The 21,372-nt window shown below is 41.4% G+C and overlaps 1 protein-coding gene across 12 annotated transcripts in view; it reads left to right on the top strand.

Moving 5' to 3' along the window:
* The window catches only part of LOC120299329 (calcitonin gene-related peptide type 1 receptor-like), a 198,694-nt gene that overhangs the window by 20,094 nt on the left and 157,228 nt on the right, over nucleotides 1-21,372 (top strand). For 5 of the 12 annotated variants that reach the window (XR_005554389.1, XM_039324038.1, XM_039324032.1 and 2 more), the window contains exons 2-4: nucleotides 18,412-18,495; nucleotides 20,304-20,375; nucleotides 21,015-21,135. The exons of 1 other annotated variant lie outside the window; for it this stretch is intronic. Coding sequence is in view for 8 of the 11 variants with exons in the window: in XM_039324038.1 (XP_039179972.1) it covers nucleotides 21,023-21,135 (113 nt within the window). In the remaining 3 variants the exon portion in view is untranslated. Of the gene's footprint in view, nucleotides 1-18,411; nucleotides 18,795-20,303; nucleotides 20,376-21,014; nucleotides 21,136-21,372 lie in introns of all 12 variants that reach the window. 6 more of the 12 variants (XM_039324036.1, XM_039324033.1, XM_039324037.1 and 3 more) reach the window with 6 other exon arrangements.

Below are 21,372 nucleotides of genomic sequence, written 5' to 3'. Positions count from 1 at the left end.
AAATAGCTGGTGTTGTATATTTTGCAAATAGAACAAAACTGTTACATGTAGGGAGATAGAAGGGTTTTTGTCTGAGAGTAGTGTTTTAAATATAGTACCCAGAGAAGACAATATCTATAACTCAGGGTTGAACAGTGGAATCCTTGGTGCTGTCTCAGTTTGGTTGTTTGCTTGTAGACATTTTATTACCTAACTAGGTAACATTGGTGAGAATAAATGGGGGATTTCCTAGGGAGCAATCCCCACACTTTTATTTATGATATATGTTGAACATAGTCCCTTAAATACGTTGGTGGCCTTTTCGCCTGTTCCGAACACCTCGAAACTGCTGGAGGCCCCTGGTCTGTCAGCTTGCCTGCCAAGCTTGGAAGACCAGGGCTATGGGACCCATCCATCACTTGTGGACTCGAGTCTCTGTGGCTGGGCTGTCCTGGTAGGACCGAGCCACTGTCCAAGGTGGAACAGAGTCCACCGGTCCTGGGCATTGTCTATTGGTTGTGGTATCAGTGATTGGGGCTGACTCACTAGACGCTTGAGTCTCATCCCTTAGTCTGAGGGCTCTGCCCTCGCTGGCAGAATCTGATGCATTACTGCAATCGTGCTGCTCCTGAGTTTGACTAACGCTGTCTCCGCAGCCATGTCCCCTGCATTAAGGGGAGACTCAGGCAGATCCTGGATAGCCAGGATGCACGTGGCTGGAGCAGGGTTGGGCCCTAACTGCAGCAAGGGCAGTCTGATAAGGCCATCTGCATGGCCCATTTCCCTACCTGTTTTATGAATCAAGCTGAAATTATATGCTGACAGGAATATTGACCACCTCAACATCCTAGGAGATATGCTAGATATGCTAAATGACTCAGCACAGCCCCAACTCCATACGGTGATGCATCACAAGCGATGCAGATAGGCAGCTTTTCGTTAAAATGCATCAAAATTGAATTTGAAGACAGCAGTGATTTGACTACTGCAAAGCTCCTTTCATAGACTTTCGTCAATTTCCACTGTGCATGTTTGTCCAAGAGCCAGTGTAACGGCTCTGCCACTGCAGCCTTGTGAAGTAGGAAGGCGTGGTAAAAATTGACAAGTCCTAGAAATGCTTGGAGCTCCCCCTTTGATTTTGGACTGGGGGGTCTGCTGAATTGCTTTGAGCTTGGATTCAGCAGGATGAATGCCTTGGGCATCTATACGGAAACCAAGGAACTCAGTTGAAGTTATCCCAATCTTACATTTCTGCCACTTCAGCTTCAGTCCCACTTCGCGGAAGTGCTGAAGGACGGCCTTGAGCTGTTCTGCCAATTTTTTGACTGATTCCCCACAGCTATGAGGACATCATCAAAATATGGGCAGATGCCTGGGGCATGCACTCCATCACTCCCTGGAAAAGGCCTGGGGCAACACTGACCCTGAATTGTAGGCGCTTAACCTTGAAAGCTCCTCTGTTAGTAACTATGGTTTGAGCTTCTGCCGTGACATCATCCACCAGCAGTTGCTGATAGGCTTGAGCCAAATCTAATTTGGCAAAGATGCAACTTCCCTGTAGTGACGCCAAAATGTGGCTGACTTCAGACACTGGATATGTGTGTTGTTGGAGTGCTCTGTTGATAGTGCACTTGTAATCTGCATATATTCGCACCTTTCTGTTGGCCTTATGTGGCATAACTATGGGGGTTTCCCATTGACTGCTATCAACTGGCTGCAGGATGCCTTGCTGCACCAGCTTGTCCAGCTCTGCATCAATCTTCTGCTTGAGGGTGAAGGGCACTCTACACGGCTTGATCCATATTGGAGTTATGGCAGGATCAATGCTGAAGAGCTATGGCAGGACCCTTATATTTCCCTAAGTGAGGGCTAAAAATATCAGCAAACTCCCGGCAAACTGTTGCTAAGTCCACTGCTTGTGTGCTGTTTATTCCAGTTACATTGATCCCAATGCATCAAACCAATCAAGCCCAATGAGGTTGCCCTCAACTACTACGACTTCCAAGGGCCCCTCAAATCCCTTGGATTGCACCTGAGTGTAGCTTCCCCTTTGTTACTCGGGAGTTTTGGAAATCAATTAACGTGAGGTTTGACAGCTTGAGCTTAACCTTTTTGCCGCTGCAACTACAAAATATGTGTGAAAATCCCCTGGGAAATTATGGACAATGTGCATCCTGTATCTAGTTCCATGTTGCATGGAACTCCCTGCAGCTTGACTTTGAGCTGCAGTTTTTCCTTAAAAGGACTTTGGGCACCTGTTCTAAGCATGCTCCTTCTAGTGGCACAATAGCCCAATCTGTGTTGCCCTGGGGCCCCGATTCCTGTCCGGGGAAACTCTTCTGGTGGACTCTCTCTCCGATGACTCTGACAGACAGCAGCGATATGGCCTTGTTTGCCACACACCTGGCACGTTGTGGTGCAAAACCGGCAGTCCACATGTTTGTGTCAGCCTCTACACCCCGCACATTGAGAGAAAGGAACTGCCTTGTCAACTGGGTGTTGCGGCCTTCTTTCTGGTGGCTGCTGTAACTGGTCGACTTCTTGATCTGATTCGGAGTCTTCGACCCTCTCAATGCCCTCCTGGTGGCCTCTACACAGGGAGTGCTCCTGGAGAGCCATAAGGCCTTGACAGCCCCCCTCCAGCAGCTTCTTTGACTGTGATCTCCCGTAGGGCATCTTGAAATGAAATAGTGTCTTTAGCGAACAATTTCTATTTGAGATCCCTGCTTCTTAACCCGCACACTAAGCGGTCTCACAGCCTCTCTTTAAGATCTTTGAACTCTCAGGATCGGGCCACTTGACGAAGGGCAGCTATGAATTCTGCAGCTGATTAGACCGGTCATTGGTCTCTTTGCTTGAAGGCATGCCTCCAGGCGATGACTGATAGCTTCGGCTCAAAGTGTTCTTTGAGCATTTTCTTAAGTTCTGAATAAGCAAAAGATTCAAGCGGAGCTGAAGTGACTAAGTTTTCTGCGATTTCGAACATCGCCTGGCCACAAATGCACAGCAGCATTGTGGCCTTCAAGCCGTCCTCACAAACTTGGTTGACTCTCAAGTAATTCTCAACTCTCGCGACGTACGAGTTCCACCTCTCTGGATGTGCGATGTCAAATTCTGAGAGTTTTCTGAGTTTGGCCATGGTGAGTGGTTTCTGTTATTTTCGGCCTCACAATGCCTTGTGCTGCCAAGGCTTCTTTTAAGCTTCCAGGGGTGGTTCCTGGGAGCACTCTTCCTCCAGCGTTTCCGTACTGGCAGGAATGAGGGGGGGAAATGTGGCCCCAACCAAGGCGTTGTTGCTTGGCTTACCCCTTAGTGACTCAGTTCTTTGAGTTTGGCAGCCATCCCACCTTTGTCGCCACTGTTATGTTTGGTGCTTGGTGAGGCATTGACGAGGCAGCAGATGAACAAACAACTCTTTATTAAAGGTTTAAACAGAAGCCTGGAGAACTGCAGCTCCACCCCTATTTATACACTCAACAACTAGGTGGCAGCCAATAGGATTCAAGTATTAGTTCCCGCTTTAACACAAGATAATTAGCATGTAGACAACAGAGTCTTATGACCATTTTTTCAACAATTCCAAGTCTTCACCTCAATACATTACAGATAGTATTATATTAGGTATAATGTGAGCATATATGAAATCTTTTTGATGTTCCTTTTGGGGACTAATGTAGGAAGAAGATTAAAATGAATTAAATCCTTTCTGAATATAAGAATTGTGGTATGATTTATGTTTTGGGTTGGTTTTACTGTTATGAAACAACAACTTGAATATATACTTCTCTGAAGGAAAATTTGTTCATTTTGGGTTTCCAAAGAGGAACTAAAACAGGAGGTTCCCTTTTCTGTTCTCATTTGGGCTACAAGAGAATTCAAGTTTATCTGACAGGAATCCTGGATAATACCCTGATTGCAAGTACAAGTTGTTACTTGTCTTTTAGGCCATTGACTCCAGTATTGCAGGTAGCTTTATGGCTACTTTTTGCAGTTTTATTATAGGTAATCTTTGACTTACAACTGCAATTGAGCCTGGAAATACAATAAGTCATGGCAGTCACCACATAACCACATCCAGTTTTATGACCTTGGTTGTTTGGCAAATGCAGTCATTAAGTGAACTCCATGTTGTTAAATGAATTCACTAAACTCAATGGGTGTTTTTGTTGGAAATCACACGTAAAATACCTGAAACTAGCAAAAAAAATATGAAAAGTTAGGATCACATAACCTACTGCAAAAAGCTGTAGATGTGGCCAGTGGTGGGATTCAAATATATAAACAACCGGTTCTCTGTGTGGATGCTGCTTCCGAAGTCCATTCTGGGCCTGGGCAGCAAAAAATTAACTACTTCTGCTGAAGTAGTGCAAACTGGCTGAATCTCATCACTTGTCATACATCCAAAATCAGACCTTGAAGGCCTGTGCAGCTGTTAGAACTTTGAAAACATGTTGTAAGTAGCTCTGGGGAGGTCTTTCATAACTTTGATCAGTTATTAAGTGACTGGTCATTAAGCGAAACTACCTGTGTAAAACCAGGTGATTTCAGTGGCCAACATGATCACTGACTAGGCAACAGAGTTGCCCAGAGTGTTGTGGAATTTTCTGTTTTGTGACTATGACCTAAAGCTGTGATTATGCACCACCAACATTACTCTTAGTATAACTGCTGACAAAAATAGGACTATGGGATTGATCTGCCATTCTCTTTGATGGATAGTTTTGAATAAATGAAGGTTCTCCCTGTCTTCCAAGATGTGAAAAATTACTGTCTAACTATAGTTCTTTTAAAATGTCCTTCACATATTGGTTTAAGTGATTCAAGGAGATTGCTATTATAATGCTCCAAAATGAATGAAAGCATATGATTTTCAGAATAGTGTATTATTTCATTTGTTTAACTTTATTGACTTATCTTAATCCTTGAGGTTCGCAATAGCATTCTTAAGTTTCATATAACTATATTATATCCTTGTTAATATTTTCTTGTCCTTTCTAGTAAGTTGATAAAGGGAAGAGGAGAAAAGTATGATTCAGAGCTATATTCCAGACTGTTATCCCATTTTATTTGAGCTTTATTTATACACAGACCCTAATTTTACATCCCTTGATATATTTTAGCACATACTGGTTTGAAATGAGATCATTTCAGATTCAGTAGATGGCTCCAGGTACAGATATAAAATTATACATTCAGTCCCATCCCCCCCCCCCCCAAGTTCCCTGCATGTTAAAATTTCCATTTGAATTAATGTAGCACTAGCTACTCTGGACTGGGCTGATCTCAAAGCTTTATTCTAGATGCAAAGCTACTATACCACTCAACAACATGGTAAGGAAATGGAAACAGCTACTTAGGAGCCTTATATAGGTAGTCCTCAACCTACAATCATTTGTTTAGCAACCATTCAAAGTTACAAGAAGTGATTGGTCCTCACCTTTCTGATTATTGCAGTGTTCCTGCAATCATATGATCATGATTTGTGTACTTGGCAATTGTCATGCATTTATGACAGTTTCACCATCCCACTTCCTAGCTGGTTTCCAACAAAATAAAGGAAAGCCAGCAGGAAATGTCAGAAGCCATGGTCATGTGATGACTCACTTAATGACTGTGATAATTCACTTAATCATTGCAAAAAGATAATAAAATTGTTTATAATCACATGATGCCTAGTACACTCTCTCTCTTTCTCTCTCTCTCTCTTTCCATCCATCCATCCATGTATTATTGTTAGATAGACAGACAGATAGATAGAATTATTATTGTTCTAAATCAGGTGTGCAATCTAATCTGCATATTTAGATTTCTCACATTAGACCTAGCAGGACAAGTGCATACGTATAAACATAAGTTAAAGGTTTTGGATTAAAACAATCATCTCTCTATAATCATAAACTCTCTCTATATAGACACAGATTATATGTTTGTCTTTTGGATTTGGCAACAAAATCAGGTAATTTGTTGATGAATGTAATCTCAGTTTATAGTTAGCAGATATGGATATTTAAGAGTGAACTTGTATGTTACCTGATATTCAGTCATTGGAAACCAAATTTCTTTAGTGTTAAAATTAATTTGCTTCATGGCAACAATTATAATTCTACTTGTAATTTCATACTTAATTTGATTGGTGTTCTCTCTCTCTCTCTCTCTCTCTCTCTCTCTCTCTCTCTCTCTCTCTCTCACACACACACACACACACACACACACACAAAATCTTTTTTCTTTTTGCAATTCTCATTTAAATACTGTATAGTATTTTATCCCTGCTATGATCAGGATCTCATTCAATGTATTTTAATAAGACTCTGGTAGACTCCAGATTTCACCATGAGGCATTGCTTCAATGTTTTTTTTATTTTAAAAAAAACTAGAAAAGTTTTCGTTATTTTCTTCAGACTAACAGTGACTTCAAATATCCTTTTTGAGATCTGGTTTCAGATGATCCAAAATAGCTACTTATACAATCTCCGAAGACTATAACACTACAGAATGTGCTTTTTTGTTGTTATTCCAAAGCTCTGTGTCAGAAATTACTGTGACAAGTGAAGCTCATCCAGATCTCTCTTCTGAAGTGGTTACTGATGCAAAGAGATTGGAACATAGGAAAGTGTTTAATTATATAATTCTGGTTCTCATCTGGAAATCTGAAAGGCTTTCAAAATAGTTGTGTAAAGCTGCTTATCTTCAGACAAATTTCATGGAGTAAAAAATGTTTCAATATCCAGACTGTATAAATGCCTACTTGTGGCTATTACAGCAGGCTCAGAAAAGATCCATGTTTTTGGTTGTTATGTTAGGTAGAATATATATATATTCTGCATATATTATGTAGAATACAATATAATAGTGTATAATATATTGTGTACAATACAATACAATTGTATATACAGTTGTATATATTGTGTATGTGTGTGTATGTATGTGTGTGTGTGTATATATATATATATATATTTGTTTTGTGAGGTTTTCACGGGTATTTGTATGTAGGTCTTTGGCCACGAACGCGAAGCCAAAAAATAGCAAGGCAGCCCAAAATCTTAAACCCCCCTGCAACTCAGACTAACCTGAGCACAACCAAACAGAACACTCCCCCAGCCAATCAGAGCACAGCCAACCCCCCAGCCAATCAGAGCACAGCCAACCTCCCAGCCAATCAGAGCACAGCCAAGCCCCTAACCAATCAGAACACATCGCCACCCAATCAGAACACAGCCAAGCTCCCACCCAATTAGTTCATACTCCCACTGGCAGTTAAAAGGAAGAAACAGCTAAGACCACACATTGCTCCTCGAAGCACGAAGCTGAAAACACCAGCCTGAAGATGACGAATGGGACTTCGTCGAAACGTCGCCAAGACACTTCCAATTTTACACGGGAGAAAACCCGAACAACTAAAGACCTACATATATATATATATATATATATATATATATATGTAGGTCTTTGGTTGTTCGGGTTTTCTCCCACGTAAAATTGGAAGTGTCTTGGCGACGTTTCGACGAAGTCCCATTCGTCATCTTCAGGCTGGTGCTTTCAGCTTCGTGCCTCGAGCAGCAGCACCAGCCTGAAGATGACGAATGGGACTTCGTCGAAACGTCGCCAAGACACTTCCAATTTTACGCGGGAGAAAACCCGAACAACCAAAGACCTATATACAAATACCCGCGAAAACCTCAGAAAACATATATATAGATATATATATATATATATATATATATATATATATATATATATATACACACACAATATAATATATGTATTGTATTGTATTGTTACTGTCAATTGCATACTGTATTGGTTCTATGAACTGTGGAATTAAGTGTCCCCAAATCTTTGCTATGGTTTAAGATGGGTAAACAATATCTGATATTGTTTATTCATCCTAATGGGTAATATTGACATTTTGGAAGAATAGTTGAAAACTATAAATTAAGCTTCCAAAAATTCTATACATTTGAACAAGTTTGAATTTCACAGAAGTGGACAGGATTACCACTAATTCTTTTTGTAACTTCCTTCTTTCCATTGTCTAAACTTTTATGGTCAGATGATTGCTTCTCTTTAGTGCTATTCAAACTTTTCTTTTATGTTAATGTTCAAGTCATTTTCTAGAATATTATATTGGGATAAACACTCTTTTATAACATACTGCTGGAGAATTTGTATTTCAATGTCCAAATTTCTCAGTCCTGCTAACTTATGCTGCAAAGTGACACAATATTTTGTTTTTGATAAGGTTTGTGCATTTTTGTAACAATGAGAGCAAATAATTTAATAATTATGTAGTAATTATACATTTACTATGCATTAAATAAACTTGCAACCACCCATCCAAGTTTTTGAATTTTCACTTAGCTAATGTAGCTACGTCCTGACTATATAGTGATGGCATTAAATTCATAAATAGGCATTAAATGAATAATTTTTATTTTTAATAAATTACTATAGAGTCAATTGCAGAGGAACAGGAAATAGATTACATATGAGAAAGCTATTGCAAAAATAAGAGCTCATATTCTATACTAAGGAAACTCAGGACAACATTAACATTATAGTTTCCTACTAGATGTTTAAAACAAATCTGAAAAACAACGAACATCTAAACTGTAATAGATTCCTTGGAGATGGTAAAAATGACCAGTAGGTGGCAACATATTAACATATTGTTCACACTTTTCTTGTATTTGTGAAGTGCTTTTTTAAAAAATAACTGCATAATGTTTCAGGATCAAATTTAAAAATCAGACTGGTAAGTGCAGAAGTTAATTGATTAAATTGCATCAAAATTTTCAAACCAATCACTATCAAAAAATTTGGATCTTTCAAGTATGCAGCCTTATCTGCACCATGACACAGGGATTTAAGTGAATTCAGTCCAGCAAAAACAAAATTCATTTACTGGATTATATTCTTGGTACAAGACTTTTAAAAAGAAAAGTAACTCCCCTAGTCCTTAACTTCCTTTCCTGTTTTTCCAGCATAAATTATCCCATAAAATACAGCAGGTTACGATAAAGAGACTATTTACAGTATATTCATGCTGTTTCATACAAACTTATAACTATTTGATTCAGCCACCTGATCTTGTTTTTCCCATTTGTGACAATGTTTTCATAAGAATTTGATGACCACTATCTACATGAGGAAATAGTTAATAGGATTTTTTTCAATCAGCTATTCTATATTGCTTTGCTAATTGGCTTAACTGCTTCTGATGTGGTATGATTTCCTTTCTATTCCAAAAATGCTTGACACCAATCATTATAAATGTTCATGTTGCTTGCATGCTTTCTCTGCTGCATATAATTTATAGGCTAGCAAGAATATTGTGCTAGAACATTTCAAAGTAGAGTAATGAGATAAGTGCAGGAGATTGCTGGGATACTTGACAGTTGAAAAAAATAGAGATATTTCCTGTCTCTTCAGTTAATACTTGTGTGGTTGGCTCATGAACTAAATGTAAATTTATACAAAATATGGGATTATGTGGTCTTCATAAGTACATTAATGCAACAGTTCAAGCCAGAGAAGCTTGAACTTTCCTCCCACAATATTTTTCCCTCTTTAACAAAATTAGAATGTGCAGAAAGTAATAGAAAAGAAAGTAGTCTTATAATATCGAATTGTATCAAAGATCTTAGTAAACTACTTCTTAGCTTCAACTGGTAGCAGATCTTCAGGGTCTGAACAATCTCTGTTCAGGCTATGAGCTGCTTTATGTTCAAAGATTTTGTTATTATAAACAAATTATTGTACTGAGAATAATGCAGTCAGTTAACATTTAATAATAGAATCCATGTATTTCGGAGATGGCAAGCTTGTAACTACATGTTCACAATGGTTTTTGTGTGTGTGTGTGTGTGTGTGTGTGTGTGTTTATATATATATATATATATATATATATATATATATATATATATATACATACATACATACACATACATACACACATGCGTTAGGACATTATTTGCACGTATAGACACACATTGTAACACCAGGAGGGCTAAGCAGAGGGAGCGTGCACATCTTTATCAAGTGTGTAAGTGGAATGGCTACCCAACTAGCTTCATTTGGAGGTACAGCAAACATCAAGAACCCCGCAGGGCACCGAATGATCCAGGGATAATGGCCCGAACAACAGTACCATATGTCCAGGGAGTATCGGAAGCAACAGCGCGCATATTGGCACCTTATAATATTAAAGTTGCTCACCGGCCTGATCAAACACTCCGGATGAAAGTCATGCGCCCTAAAGAGCCATTGCCGAAGAAAGAAAGATCAGCGGTCGTATACAGAGAGCATTGCAAAGACTGCCAATGTAATTATACGGGGGAGACAGCCAAATGAATAAAAACTAGGATACACGAACATAAATTGGCTGTCAGAAGGCAGGAGCAATACTCTCAAATATGGACGCACATGATTAATACCGGACATTCTTTTGATTTCAAGGAGGCAGAAGCCATTGCCCAGGACGCCTCCAAAGGAGGACGTTTACTAAAGGAGGCCTGATTCTCCAACACAGACTCCATCAACCGATGTATAGAACTGCCCTCGGCGTACCAGGCACTAAGAGTGCAGGAAGACCATGTCAAGAGATGGATGCCGATTGTCAGAAGCGAAACCAGGACTGGTGGGGAGGGCATTCATTACATGACTAGACATAGGGAGGATCCCGTAGACACATCACAGGTGGGGACAGATGAGGGAACATTAGGGTCACAGACAGGTAAGGGTAGTAAAGGAAGAGGAGGTGGATATGATGGGGGACTACAAGGAGAGGGGGACCAGAGAAGACTCTTGGGAACAGCGGAATTGATTGTACGGCCCAGAATACGGGGGAGGGGTATGCCCGACCCCAGGGGACTGATCAAAAGAGAAGGGGAGAGAGAAAAGAACAGAAAAGATGAGGCACGTAAGATTGGAAGCATATTCACGGATGGAGAGGGGATATTTGAGAAGGGAGTAAGAATGGAGGAGAATAGCCAGGAACAGCAGGTAGAGCTGCAGATTAGAGAGGGGTAGGAAATAGGAGAGGGCAGGATTGATAGGAATGGAGAAGGGCAGGCAGGAATAATAGGCAGGACAGCAGTTTTTTTGGGGGGGAAGTTTGGGAAGGAGAGTCCAACAGGAACACAGGTTGGTAGATGGGAACAGTATGTAGGATAGCAGGTAAGGGAAGGAAGAATGCTGGTAGTAACAGCAAACAGAGCAGTGGATTGGAGAGGGGGGGAGGAAACAGAAGAGGGGGGACTGACAGGAAAGGAGAAGTGCAGATAAGAATAGCAGGCAGGACGGCAGATTGGGGGGGAGGAAAGTTTGAGAAGGAGGGTTTAACAGGAAGGGATGTTGGCATGTGGGAACAGCATATAGGACGGCAGGTCAGAGGAGGAGGAATCCTAGAAAAGAGAGGATGGACAGAAATGGATGAACAACAGGCAAGTCAGCAGACGATGGGGAGGACATTGGAGAGGGGAAGATGGACAGTGGGGGAGGAGGGTAAACAGGAACAGCAGATAGAGCAGCGGATCAGGAAGGAAAAGATATTGAGGAAGAGAACATCAATAAGAATGGTCGATGAAAGGCAGGAGCAATATGTTAATCAACAGGTGGGAGGGTTGAAGGAAGGGGGGGAAGGATGACAGGAATGGATAACAAAGGGTGATGAATCGGCAGGCTGGGAGAGGAGGGGGGTTGGAGGAGGGAGTTGAAATAGGAACCGGCAATGGTATGCAAAAACGGCAGGCAGATCAGCAGCCCAATAGGATTCATGTAGTGCCGAGTCGGAGGAGGCACCTTGCATTGGATAAAGAGGAGGGATTGGGGAGTGTGTTAATGATAACAGCGCAGGGAGGGGGAAACAGCACAAGGATGACAAAGCAGGAAAATACAATGTTATAGTGCAAAAAAGAGAGGGCGGAACAGGCAAGGCAGTCACAGGCAATCAGGAAGAGTGGCCCTGTCACGAGGGCAATGAGTAGGCAATTGGATCAGCAAGGGGATAAAAAGAACTTCCCACCCCCTAAGCCCCACTCTGAGGACGCTGGCAGAGGACCAGCGAAAGCTAAGTTGTTTTAATTTTTGTATATAACTTTTTATTGTTTTAAATATATATATTAGAAGTAACATTAAAAATCGAAGAATAGTGATTCCTGGGTACATACATTTTTGATAAAAAGGCGATCACCAGGAGATAAAACAACATGGTTTTTAATAAATGTGACCAAGCTTTCGATGGCTAATCTGCCATCATCGTCAGGGTATAAACCAACCAGTGGGGAAACCTGTTTAAGAAACCTGGGTAAGAACAAGGGTGCTGGAACATGAGGGTCGAGGTAGGACCCCTAGTGTGGGGCATTGTGACAACAAAAATACAAATAACTGTGACGCGTGTCGGAGGAGTGAAAGAGAAAAATATCCTGAAGAGCACAGGAAGAAGAATCAACTTAATAGTGTGAAAGACACTTTAACTTGGAGAAATACAGGACATTCCCTTCCCGATTTGAGAACAAAAGGGAATGGAGAGGCGAGTAGTAACGTGAATGTAAGTAAGAATCACAAGAAAGAATCATCGGATGTTGTAAGTGAGGCAGGAGTCAATCGGCCGGGATCAGTCATGAGGTCCATGTGCCGAATGCGGGTGCGGCTGCATTTATAAACAGGTTTCCCCACTGGTTGGTTTATACCCTGACGATGATGGCAGATTAGCCATCGAAAGCTTGGTCATATTTATTTAAAAAACCTGTTGTTTTATCTCCTGGTGATCGCCTTTTTATCGAATATATATATAGCAGAGGAAAGATGTTAAATTGCAGCCGATGAAGCCCCGCCTCCATGGTAGGATACACAATGACATCGAACTAAATCCCCCCACTGCAAGGAGAGCCAGTGCTGCCGGGAGAGGGCGGAACATAGTGTTAGCAATACCCCCTGAGATCGACGGTGGAGATGTGAACAAAAGTGCTCGAGAGAACGACGGAAGAAATCTTTACTCCAATTCCTCCTCCCACCTATCAGCTGTTTAGCGGGGAACGCTAGCACGCTCTAGGAGCCATGTGCAGACGTCTATGGAACCCGTTTAAACCACCTTATTAGAAACGATCTCTCAGCCCTGAAGATGTTGGGGAGTTTTCCCAACGAAAGCTTGGCAACCTTTTAATATAGTAAAATACTTTAATTAAAGTATTTTAACTTTAAACTCTCCTGGTGAACGCTCTTTATTCATTCTATTTATAATTATGCCCGGGAGTCGCATTTTCACCATCATTATTGAATATATATATATATTCAATATATATGAAAGGTCTACATATGTGGCTGCTAAGGATGGAAGTGGTGGCATGTAATTCATCAGTATCTCTACAAGAAGGATTTTGAGAAGGACCTGAGGTTAAGATGTGCTGCAGCTGCCAGAACAGCCAATGAAGTCTTCAGCTATTTCAACAGGCTGTCATCACTTGAAGTCTTGAAAACTATGTGTATTAGATATAGATTTTAGATAAATTTAGTAACTGATTTACATAATATATTATTTGAATACACACACACTTCAGAAAGAATTTAGTAAAAGAATGTAAGGAGCTGAATTGATTTCAGTAAATAAACAGTAAATGTGTATAACCTAAGATGAAATAACAATTGAAAGCCAATAAATTCCTTTTTATAAAATTACATTAATGCCCTTCCTTGATATTATTGCAGTAGTCTTCAGTATGCAAACTATTTATTTGAATGACTTTTCCCAGTAAAGAATGAGAAAAAGACATCTGCTTAACTTAGACAAGTGGCTTTCAATCTATGGTCTGCGGACCTCTGAGGGGCTATGACAGTGATGGCGAACCTTTTAGAGACTGAGTGCCCAAACCACAACCCAAAACCTACTTATTTATTGCAAAGTGCCACGGCCACATCAGCATTGTAGTGCCCTCAGGGGGGGCATGGGGGCGTGGCCCACTGGGTAGGCGTGGCCCACTGGGTGGGCATAGCTGCAATTGTCATGGAAGACTGGGTGGGTGTGGCTGGGGTGGGCATGGCCACCTTGATGTTGCTCATGGGGGGATTGTCTGTGGGGGCCGGGCAGGGTTGAGGGAGATCCAGGGGATCTCTGGTGGGTGGGATGGTGGGCAGGAGGCCCAGCATAGATGTGGGGGAGGCAAGCAATCCTAGCTGGGACTGGGGGACCATGGCGCCGATGGGGATCTGGCTTTCCCTGCTTGGGGTGGCCTTTGGCATGCTTGGTGTGGGTGTGCTCTACCACCTACTTGCTAGCTGGCTACTTCACCTCCTTTGTGCTAGGTGGAGCTGCCGCTCTGGGCAGCGGTGGCAACCTAATGGACCTGTGCAAGCTGCTGGCAGAGGCAGCATGCGTGTCCACAGAGAGGGCTCTGAGTGCCACCTCTGGCACACGTGCCATAGGTTCGCCACCACTGGGCTATGATGTTCTCACAGGGGGTAATCTGTGAAGGCTTGAAGAAAAGTTGTGATTTAAACCTTGAATTGGGAATCCATGGCCATGGTCTGTGGCCACAAAAAGTATTCAGAGGGGGTCCATGGTGAAGAAAAGATTGAGAACTCCTGACTTAGACTAAAATAAGCAGGAAACAAAGTCAGTATGGACAGATTTCTCCTTTATTATTCGAACATCAACAAAGCAGTTAACTTGTAAAGTTTGATGGGTATAGGACAGTGATGGCAAACCTTTTAGAGAGCGAGTACCCAAAAACAAGGACCTGCCCCATTCCCCACCCTCCTCCACCCCACCCTCCACCCTACCCACCCACAGAGGCACCCACCACCTGCCCAGGTGGCCCAGCAGCGTCATGGCAGCCACGCCCTCTGTCGGTGCCCCGCAGCATCAACTGCACGCAATAGGGTGTGAGGGCGGAGTCTTGTCCCTGCTGCCCAGCTGCCCTGTCCTTGCCTGCGCTGCTCTGCACGAACCATGCTCGGGGGTGACTCTCCTGCAGGGGAGGCTGCTGGTGAGGAGGGGGCCGCGGAGGGAGGACTGGGGCAATAGCACATGTGCCCACAGAGAGGGCTCTGAGTGCTGCCTCTGGCATGCATGCCATAGGTTTGCCACCACTGGTATAGGATGAAAGTAGTTTATTGCAAGTGATATTGTCACCATTTTTCTAATTTGCATGCAACCACATGCCACCAATCCCAGTTGCAACAGATGTAGCTGGTGGGTAAAAGAGGGATCAAATTTTCTCAGTGAGAAAATATTGTAATCTACTTGTTGAGAATGTGCTGTTTTTCCCATTCAACAAAAATATTGCCTAGAGGAACTTCTTTTCCCCTTCAAATTGAAAAATCAATTACTGTGAAAGACCTTTAAATTCAAGCTAGTTGTTTAAGAAATCTTGGCACTTTTCATTTCTTTGATATTACTGATTAACACTCCTGCTTTCTTGGTATTTGTCAATTATCTGTTAACCCCAGGAATGCTTGAAAGCAGCCAAGGGCCTCTGTTGGTATAGTATATGTCCTGTTGATCTTGCCTTCTGTATCAGTACATGGCTACAATAAATGGATCCCTGAATATTTGTAACAATTATTCTTTGTTATAAGTGCTGTCCTTCTGGACCATCTCTTCTTTAATTCAACAAGCTCAGGATAAAGCCATGGAACATTACAGTCTCAGGAATATGATGCTAATCATCCAGGTTTCTTTATTCCATACATACATTTCTCCTTCTACACAGCCTACACATTTTCTATTATGCTGATCCAATTTATGGGGGGAGGGGTTACAAGTTGAGTAAACCTGAAGTGAAGTGTAATTGATTTTTATAGAGTAAACTTGATATGCTATCTTGGATCATGGCATACAGGATTGGATTCATTGTTAATTTGATAATTGCCATCTGAGACATGTATTATTGAAATGAAATTTTTATTCAGTGGTAAACACAGGAAAGGGCTGTCATTTATGAAAACTAGATTATTACAGATGGAATCAAATGAATTCAGATCATATTTTGATGTGAACCAACTAAAGTTATACTTCAGAACAAATTAGCAAACCAGACATAAATTGTGCCCAAAATATTGCAACTCTATGATGCAGCTTTCCAATAGAAATGAATACAAAAATGTACAATAAGAAAAAAATAATAATCCCTGTTCTTATTAGAATTCTTATTAGAATTATTTAAAACATTTATACCTGACAATAGGCTTTCAAGCTGTAAATATATATAAATTCTATAATATATCTAGCTATCATATACCCATAGTGTACATACCTAAACATACACTAAGGCTGTATAATTATATATACTGTAGTAATAGAATTCTTTCAAAATTCAAAAGTGACTGATAACATTTTGGTAAGAAAGTAATGAAAAATGTGTGTTCTCTTGGTCTCTTAAGTTGTTTTTTATGTTAAGTTTAAGATGTTGAGATATTTAAGCAGGGATAAAAATGTGCATGCCTTTTTTCATACTTCACAAATGATTCAGAAATGAGACTTGCTTGAAAAAATGATCAGAATGTTTCAGAATGTATGCTGTGCCAACTATCTGCTATGTAACTAGCATGGTTTTCATTCTATTCAATAAATAGGAAGATTCTGTGAGTATAAATCAGGATTAAATTGAGAGAAATCAGATTCCCCCCCCCCCAGCCCGGCTTACTGGTTTGCAGGATGTGGACAGCACTGGCCTATCTAAGATGGATTTTCAGTGGCTGCAATTTTATGTTTGCTATACTTTAAAGGTAATTTTTTTCAAGATGATTTTAACTCTTAGTAGCTTTATGATGATACCACTCTAATGGCAGAAAGTGAAGAGGAACTAAAGAGCCTCTTGATGCGGGTGAAGAAGGAGAGTGCAAAAGTTGGCTTGAAACTCAACATTAAGAAAACCAAAATCATGGCATCCGGCCCTCTCAATTCCTGGCAAATAGATGGGGAAGAAATGGAGGTAGTGACAGATTTTATTTTTCTGGGCTCCAAGATCACCTCAGATGGGGACTGCAGCCAAGAAATTAAAAGACGCTTGCTCCTGGGGAGGAAAGCTATGGCAAATCTAGACAGCATACTAAAAAGCAGAGACATCACCCTGCCAACAAAAGTGCGTATAGTCCAGGCCATGGTTTTCCCAGTTGCAATGTATGGCTGTGAAAGTTGGACCATAAGAAAGGCTGAGCGCCAAAGAATTGAGGCCTTTGAACTATTGTGCTGGAGAAGACTCCTGCGAGTCCCTTGGACTGCAAGGCGTTCAAACCGGTCAGTCCTAGAAGAGATCAACCCCGACTGCTCTTTAGAAGGCCAGATCCTGAAGTTGAAACTCAAATATTTTGGCCACCTAATGAGAAGGAAGGAATCACTGGAGAAGGGCCTAATGCTGGGAAAGATTGAGGGCAATAGAAGAAGGGGACGACAGAGAATGAGATGGCTGGATGGAGTCACTGAAGCAGTAGGTGTGAACTTAAATGGACTCCAGAAAATGGTAGAGGACAGGAAGACCTGGAGGAACATTGTCCATGGGGTCGCGATGGGTCAGAAACGTCTTCACAATTAACAACAACAACAGCTTTATGTAAATTTTTCAGGGAATCTACAGGAGTGGTTTGCCATTGCTCTCTTCCAAACTGTTTTTTTATTACTGCCTGAAATATCACTGCAGACTTTTCTTCTAAACCAGTGGTTCTCAACCTTCCTAATGTTGAGACTCTTTAATACAATTCCTCATGTTATGGTGACCCCCAACCATAAAACTATTTTCGTTGCTACTTCATAACTGTAATTTTGCTACTGTTATGAACCATAATGTAAATATCTGATATGCAGGATCAGACTCTAGAGTAGACTCTAGAAGATAGAACCATCCAACAAAAGGAATTCCACAACTACAGGTAGTCCTCAACTTACGACCACGACTGACCCCAACATTTCTGTGACTAAGCAAGGCAGTTGTTAAGTGAGTTGCACCCATTTTACAACCTTTCTTGCTGCAATTGTTAAGTGAATCACTGCCGTTATTAAGTTAGGAACACAGTTGTTAAATGAATCTGGCTTCCCCATTGACTTTGCTTGTCAAAAGATTGCTAAAAATAATCACATGACCCTGGGATACTGCAACCATCATAAATACAGGCCAGTTGCCAAGCATCCACATTCTGATCATATGACCAATTGAAGGAAAAGCAGCAAGAGAATGGAAGAAAGGAAAGGGGTTATAAATAAAAAAATCAGAACCCCTGTAACATTTTGTGGATGAAGTGAGGGGTTACCTGACTACTTTTTCATGGAAGTTTCCCAAAACAGAAGGACATGGCTTTACAGCTGTCCCAGATTCCAGCTATTTCATTCCCTCCTTCCAACATTTTCACTTTCCACTGAGCGTACTTGATTCTCATCTAAATGTTTTCTGACAAGTCCCTCTCTCAATGCATTTTCTTTTTCCTAACAATTTCTTGCAGTGGAGCCTCGCCTTTGGATCCCGACCAGGAAGGAGGCAGAATAAAAGGAAGCCGTTTAAAGGCAGGAGGAGGGAAAATCCCGAGGTTGGCTTGCTCCCGATTCATGATGAAAAAGGCGAAGGGAAGCTCGCAATTCGGGCTGGCTTGCTGGCTTTCTTGCCCACGCCAACTCCCTTCTCTTTGCTTGCGATTCTGAGTTTAAGCGCAGCTCCTAGCAACCCCAAAGAAAATCCCACGGATGGGGGTGGGGAGACTCAATTAAGGTGCTTGCACCCCCCCACACACACGCAAGGGCAGAGACCAACCCCACGAATGGCCATCCTGGCTCATACCCGCGCAAAGCAGCAACTCCGATCTAGACCGGGGGGTTCAACAGAAAGGAGGTGAGCGAGTGAACAATACCTTGGATGCACCAGACTGTCTTCTACTGCCCACAGCAGCCCCCCTCCCTCGCAAGCCACTATTCATTTTTAACACCTGCGGATCCGATTTTGCCAACCAAAAATAAAAATACCCAGGGATTGGGGGGGCCGCACGGGAGAGAGAGAGAGAGAGGTACCAAGTCTGCGCCTTGCTCTAAGAATGCGCTTTCCATGTTTTTTTAATAAAAAGGCTAAGATTTTAAAAAAAATACAATCCAAAAGCACTATTTAAAAAAGCAATTGCACTGAATGCATCAAGGCAAGCTGGCGGAAAGAAAAGATGATTGCCAGCACTTTTATTCACAGACACCAGATTTTTTTTCCCCAGATCATAAAATGTCCATTCCTCCTTCCAAAAGGGAGGGAATCAAAATACAAAAGGAACCCAGCCCCACGGCAAAGCCCTCCGGCATGCTGATTCCACAGCTAAAAACCTCCCTCCTTCCTCCTCCTCCTTCTGCCTCACCCCCTCTTAACTCCCCGCCAGCCCGTCTCCCCTCTTCTACCGAGGCATGAGTGACTGCACACAAGCGCGATCTGTAGCAGCTCCGCTGGCTTCACAGATTCCCCGGGAAGATATGTCACAAATGCCAATGTCTAGGCCGCGGCTTCTGATTGGTGAAAAGGCTGGGAGAAGGCGGGCTGAGTCGTTGGCTCTTACTAGCTCTACCTGAGAGGTGGGGAGTTGCTCCTTTGATGCTTTAAGTCTTACCATTCTCTGTGTTGTTTTTATCCGCCTGGAGATGGATAGAGGAGCGGTGTCTCAGTTCCTAAGACCATCGGAAATATGTTTTCCGATGGTCTTAGGTGACCCCTGTGAAAGGGTTGTTCGACCCTCAAAGGGGTTGCGACTCACAGGTTAAGAACCACTGTTCTAAACACTAATCAAATGTAATTCTGTTTAGTTCAATTATCCAAATGTTGTCGACTGAAATTGGACAATAAGGTTTTTGCAATCACTTTTAAAACATATTTTCATGATACATTGCTGCTAATAGAAGTGAAGTCTCTCTTCAGTTTGGATGATAATCATAGGGGTTAGACCCATTTATCTTGAAGTGGAGAAGTCAGAGATCCTGGACAACCATATAATCTGCGTTATCAGGGCTCTTAATGTGATAATGTAAATCATTTACATTAGTGGCCAACATCATATCTAAAATTAGCAAGTCCCTATTTGTGCTGTATTACTCCCACTTACGTATTGGAGACGTAACAGAACAGCAGAATTGGAAAAGACCTTTGAGGTCTTCTAGTCCAACTGCCTGCTCAAGCAGGAGATCCTATACCGTTCCAGACAAATGGTTGTCCAATCTCTTCTTAAAAATCTCTAGTGTTGGAGCATCCACAAGTTCTGGAGATAAGCCATTGCACCAATTAATTGTTCCCACTGTCAGGAAATTTCTCCTTAGTTCTGTGCTGCTTCTCTCCTTAATTAGTTTCTATCGTTGCTTCTTGTCCTGCCTTCAGGTGCTTTGAAGAATAACTTGACCACTCTCTTGTTTGTGGCAGGGTCACTTGATTGGAATGGCTGATAATCCTGTAAGTATGTGATATCTTTTTGTTGTTGTTAGGTACTGAGGAAGTACAAAGTATACGCTGCCCATATCCAGACTGTATTCTTGGGCTAGCGATTTAGAGCTAATCACCAGTTCTACCATGGCTTCTAGAGAGGAAGCCAAATCTTTTCTCTTTGTAAGGGTGGGTTGGAGAGGCAAAGCATAACTATGCTTTTTTCCCCATTCCCCCACCCTTTATTGCTTTTACCATTTTTATAGCACTTTTCTGTTTTTTTACCAATAAGATCTGAGCAACAGAAAACTGAAAAATGAAAGTCTTGACAGATGCCCACAGAGAGATTCTTATGAATAAACAACATTGCTCATCCAGTCATCTGTTAGGTGTTCAGATATTCAGTTTTTAATCAGAAATGAATTGATTGAAGCTGTCCAGAAATGTTAAAATTTGAATATATTTTTCCATAGTGTTGAATCCATAAAAGGCAAATTAAAATCTCAAGGAAACACAATGGAATATTCTTATATTCACCAATATAAGATTCTTATATCCAGCTGATGGACACTTTTCAACAGTATGCTAGGATCTAATTCCGCCTCAGTAGCTATAGAATTTTTGCATAGTTTAAGGATAGCAGAATTGATTAGATAATCTTCTCTAAAGGGTCACAGATGCTTGGTATTTCTGTGGATGAAGAATCGTTGGATATTCAAGGCTTGCAATTAATATTAAGCATTGCAAAAGTTAGAAGAATACATAAAATGGATCTGACTAACTTATCTATGTGAGTAAATCCAACATTTTTTATTTTTTTCCTTAATTTTCCTTTTCTTTAGGGGATTAATATTCTTTATTGTTATTTGTTGACGAAACTTATATATGTATATATATTCATGTTTCCCTCTCAAATGCTGTAAAAGTGTCTGATGCCTTTTGGAAATATTATCTAGCAAGGCAAAGAAAAGTTTAAAAAATTGCATGTAGCCCAAGACTGCCCTTTATCAATCCCTATATTAAACTC

Source organism: Crotalus tigris, unplaced genomic scaffold (assembly GCF_016545835.1).
Source record: "Crotalus tigris isolate CLP2741 ecotype Arizona unplaced genomic scaffold, ASM1654583v1 scf7180000024292.1016931, whole genome shotgun sequence".
Classification (NCBI taxonomy): domain Eukaryota; kingdom Metazoa; phylum Chordata; class Lepidosauria; order Squamata; family Viperidae; genus Crotalus; species Crotalus tigris.
This window is presented reverse-complemented; position numbering and strand designations above follow the sequence as displayed.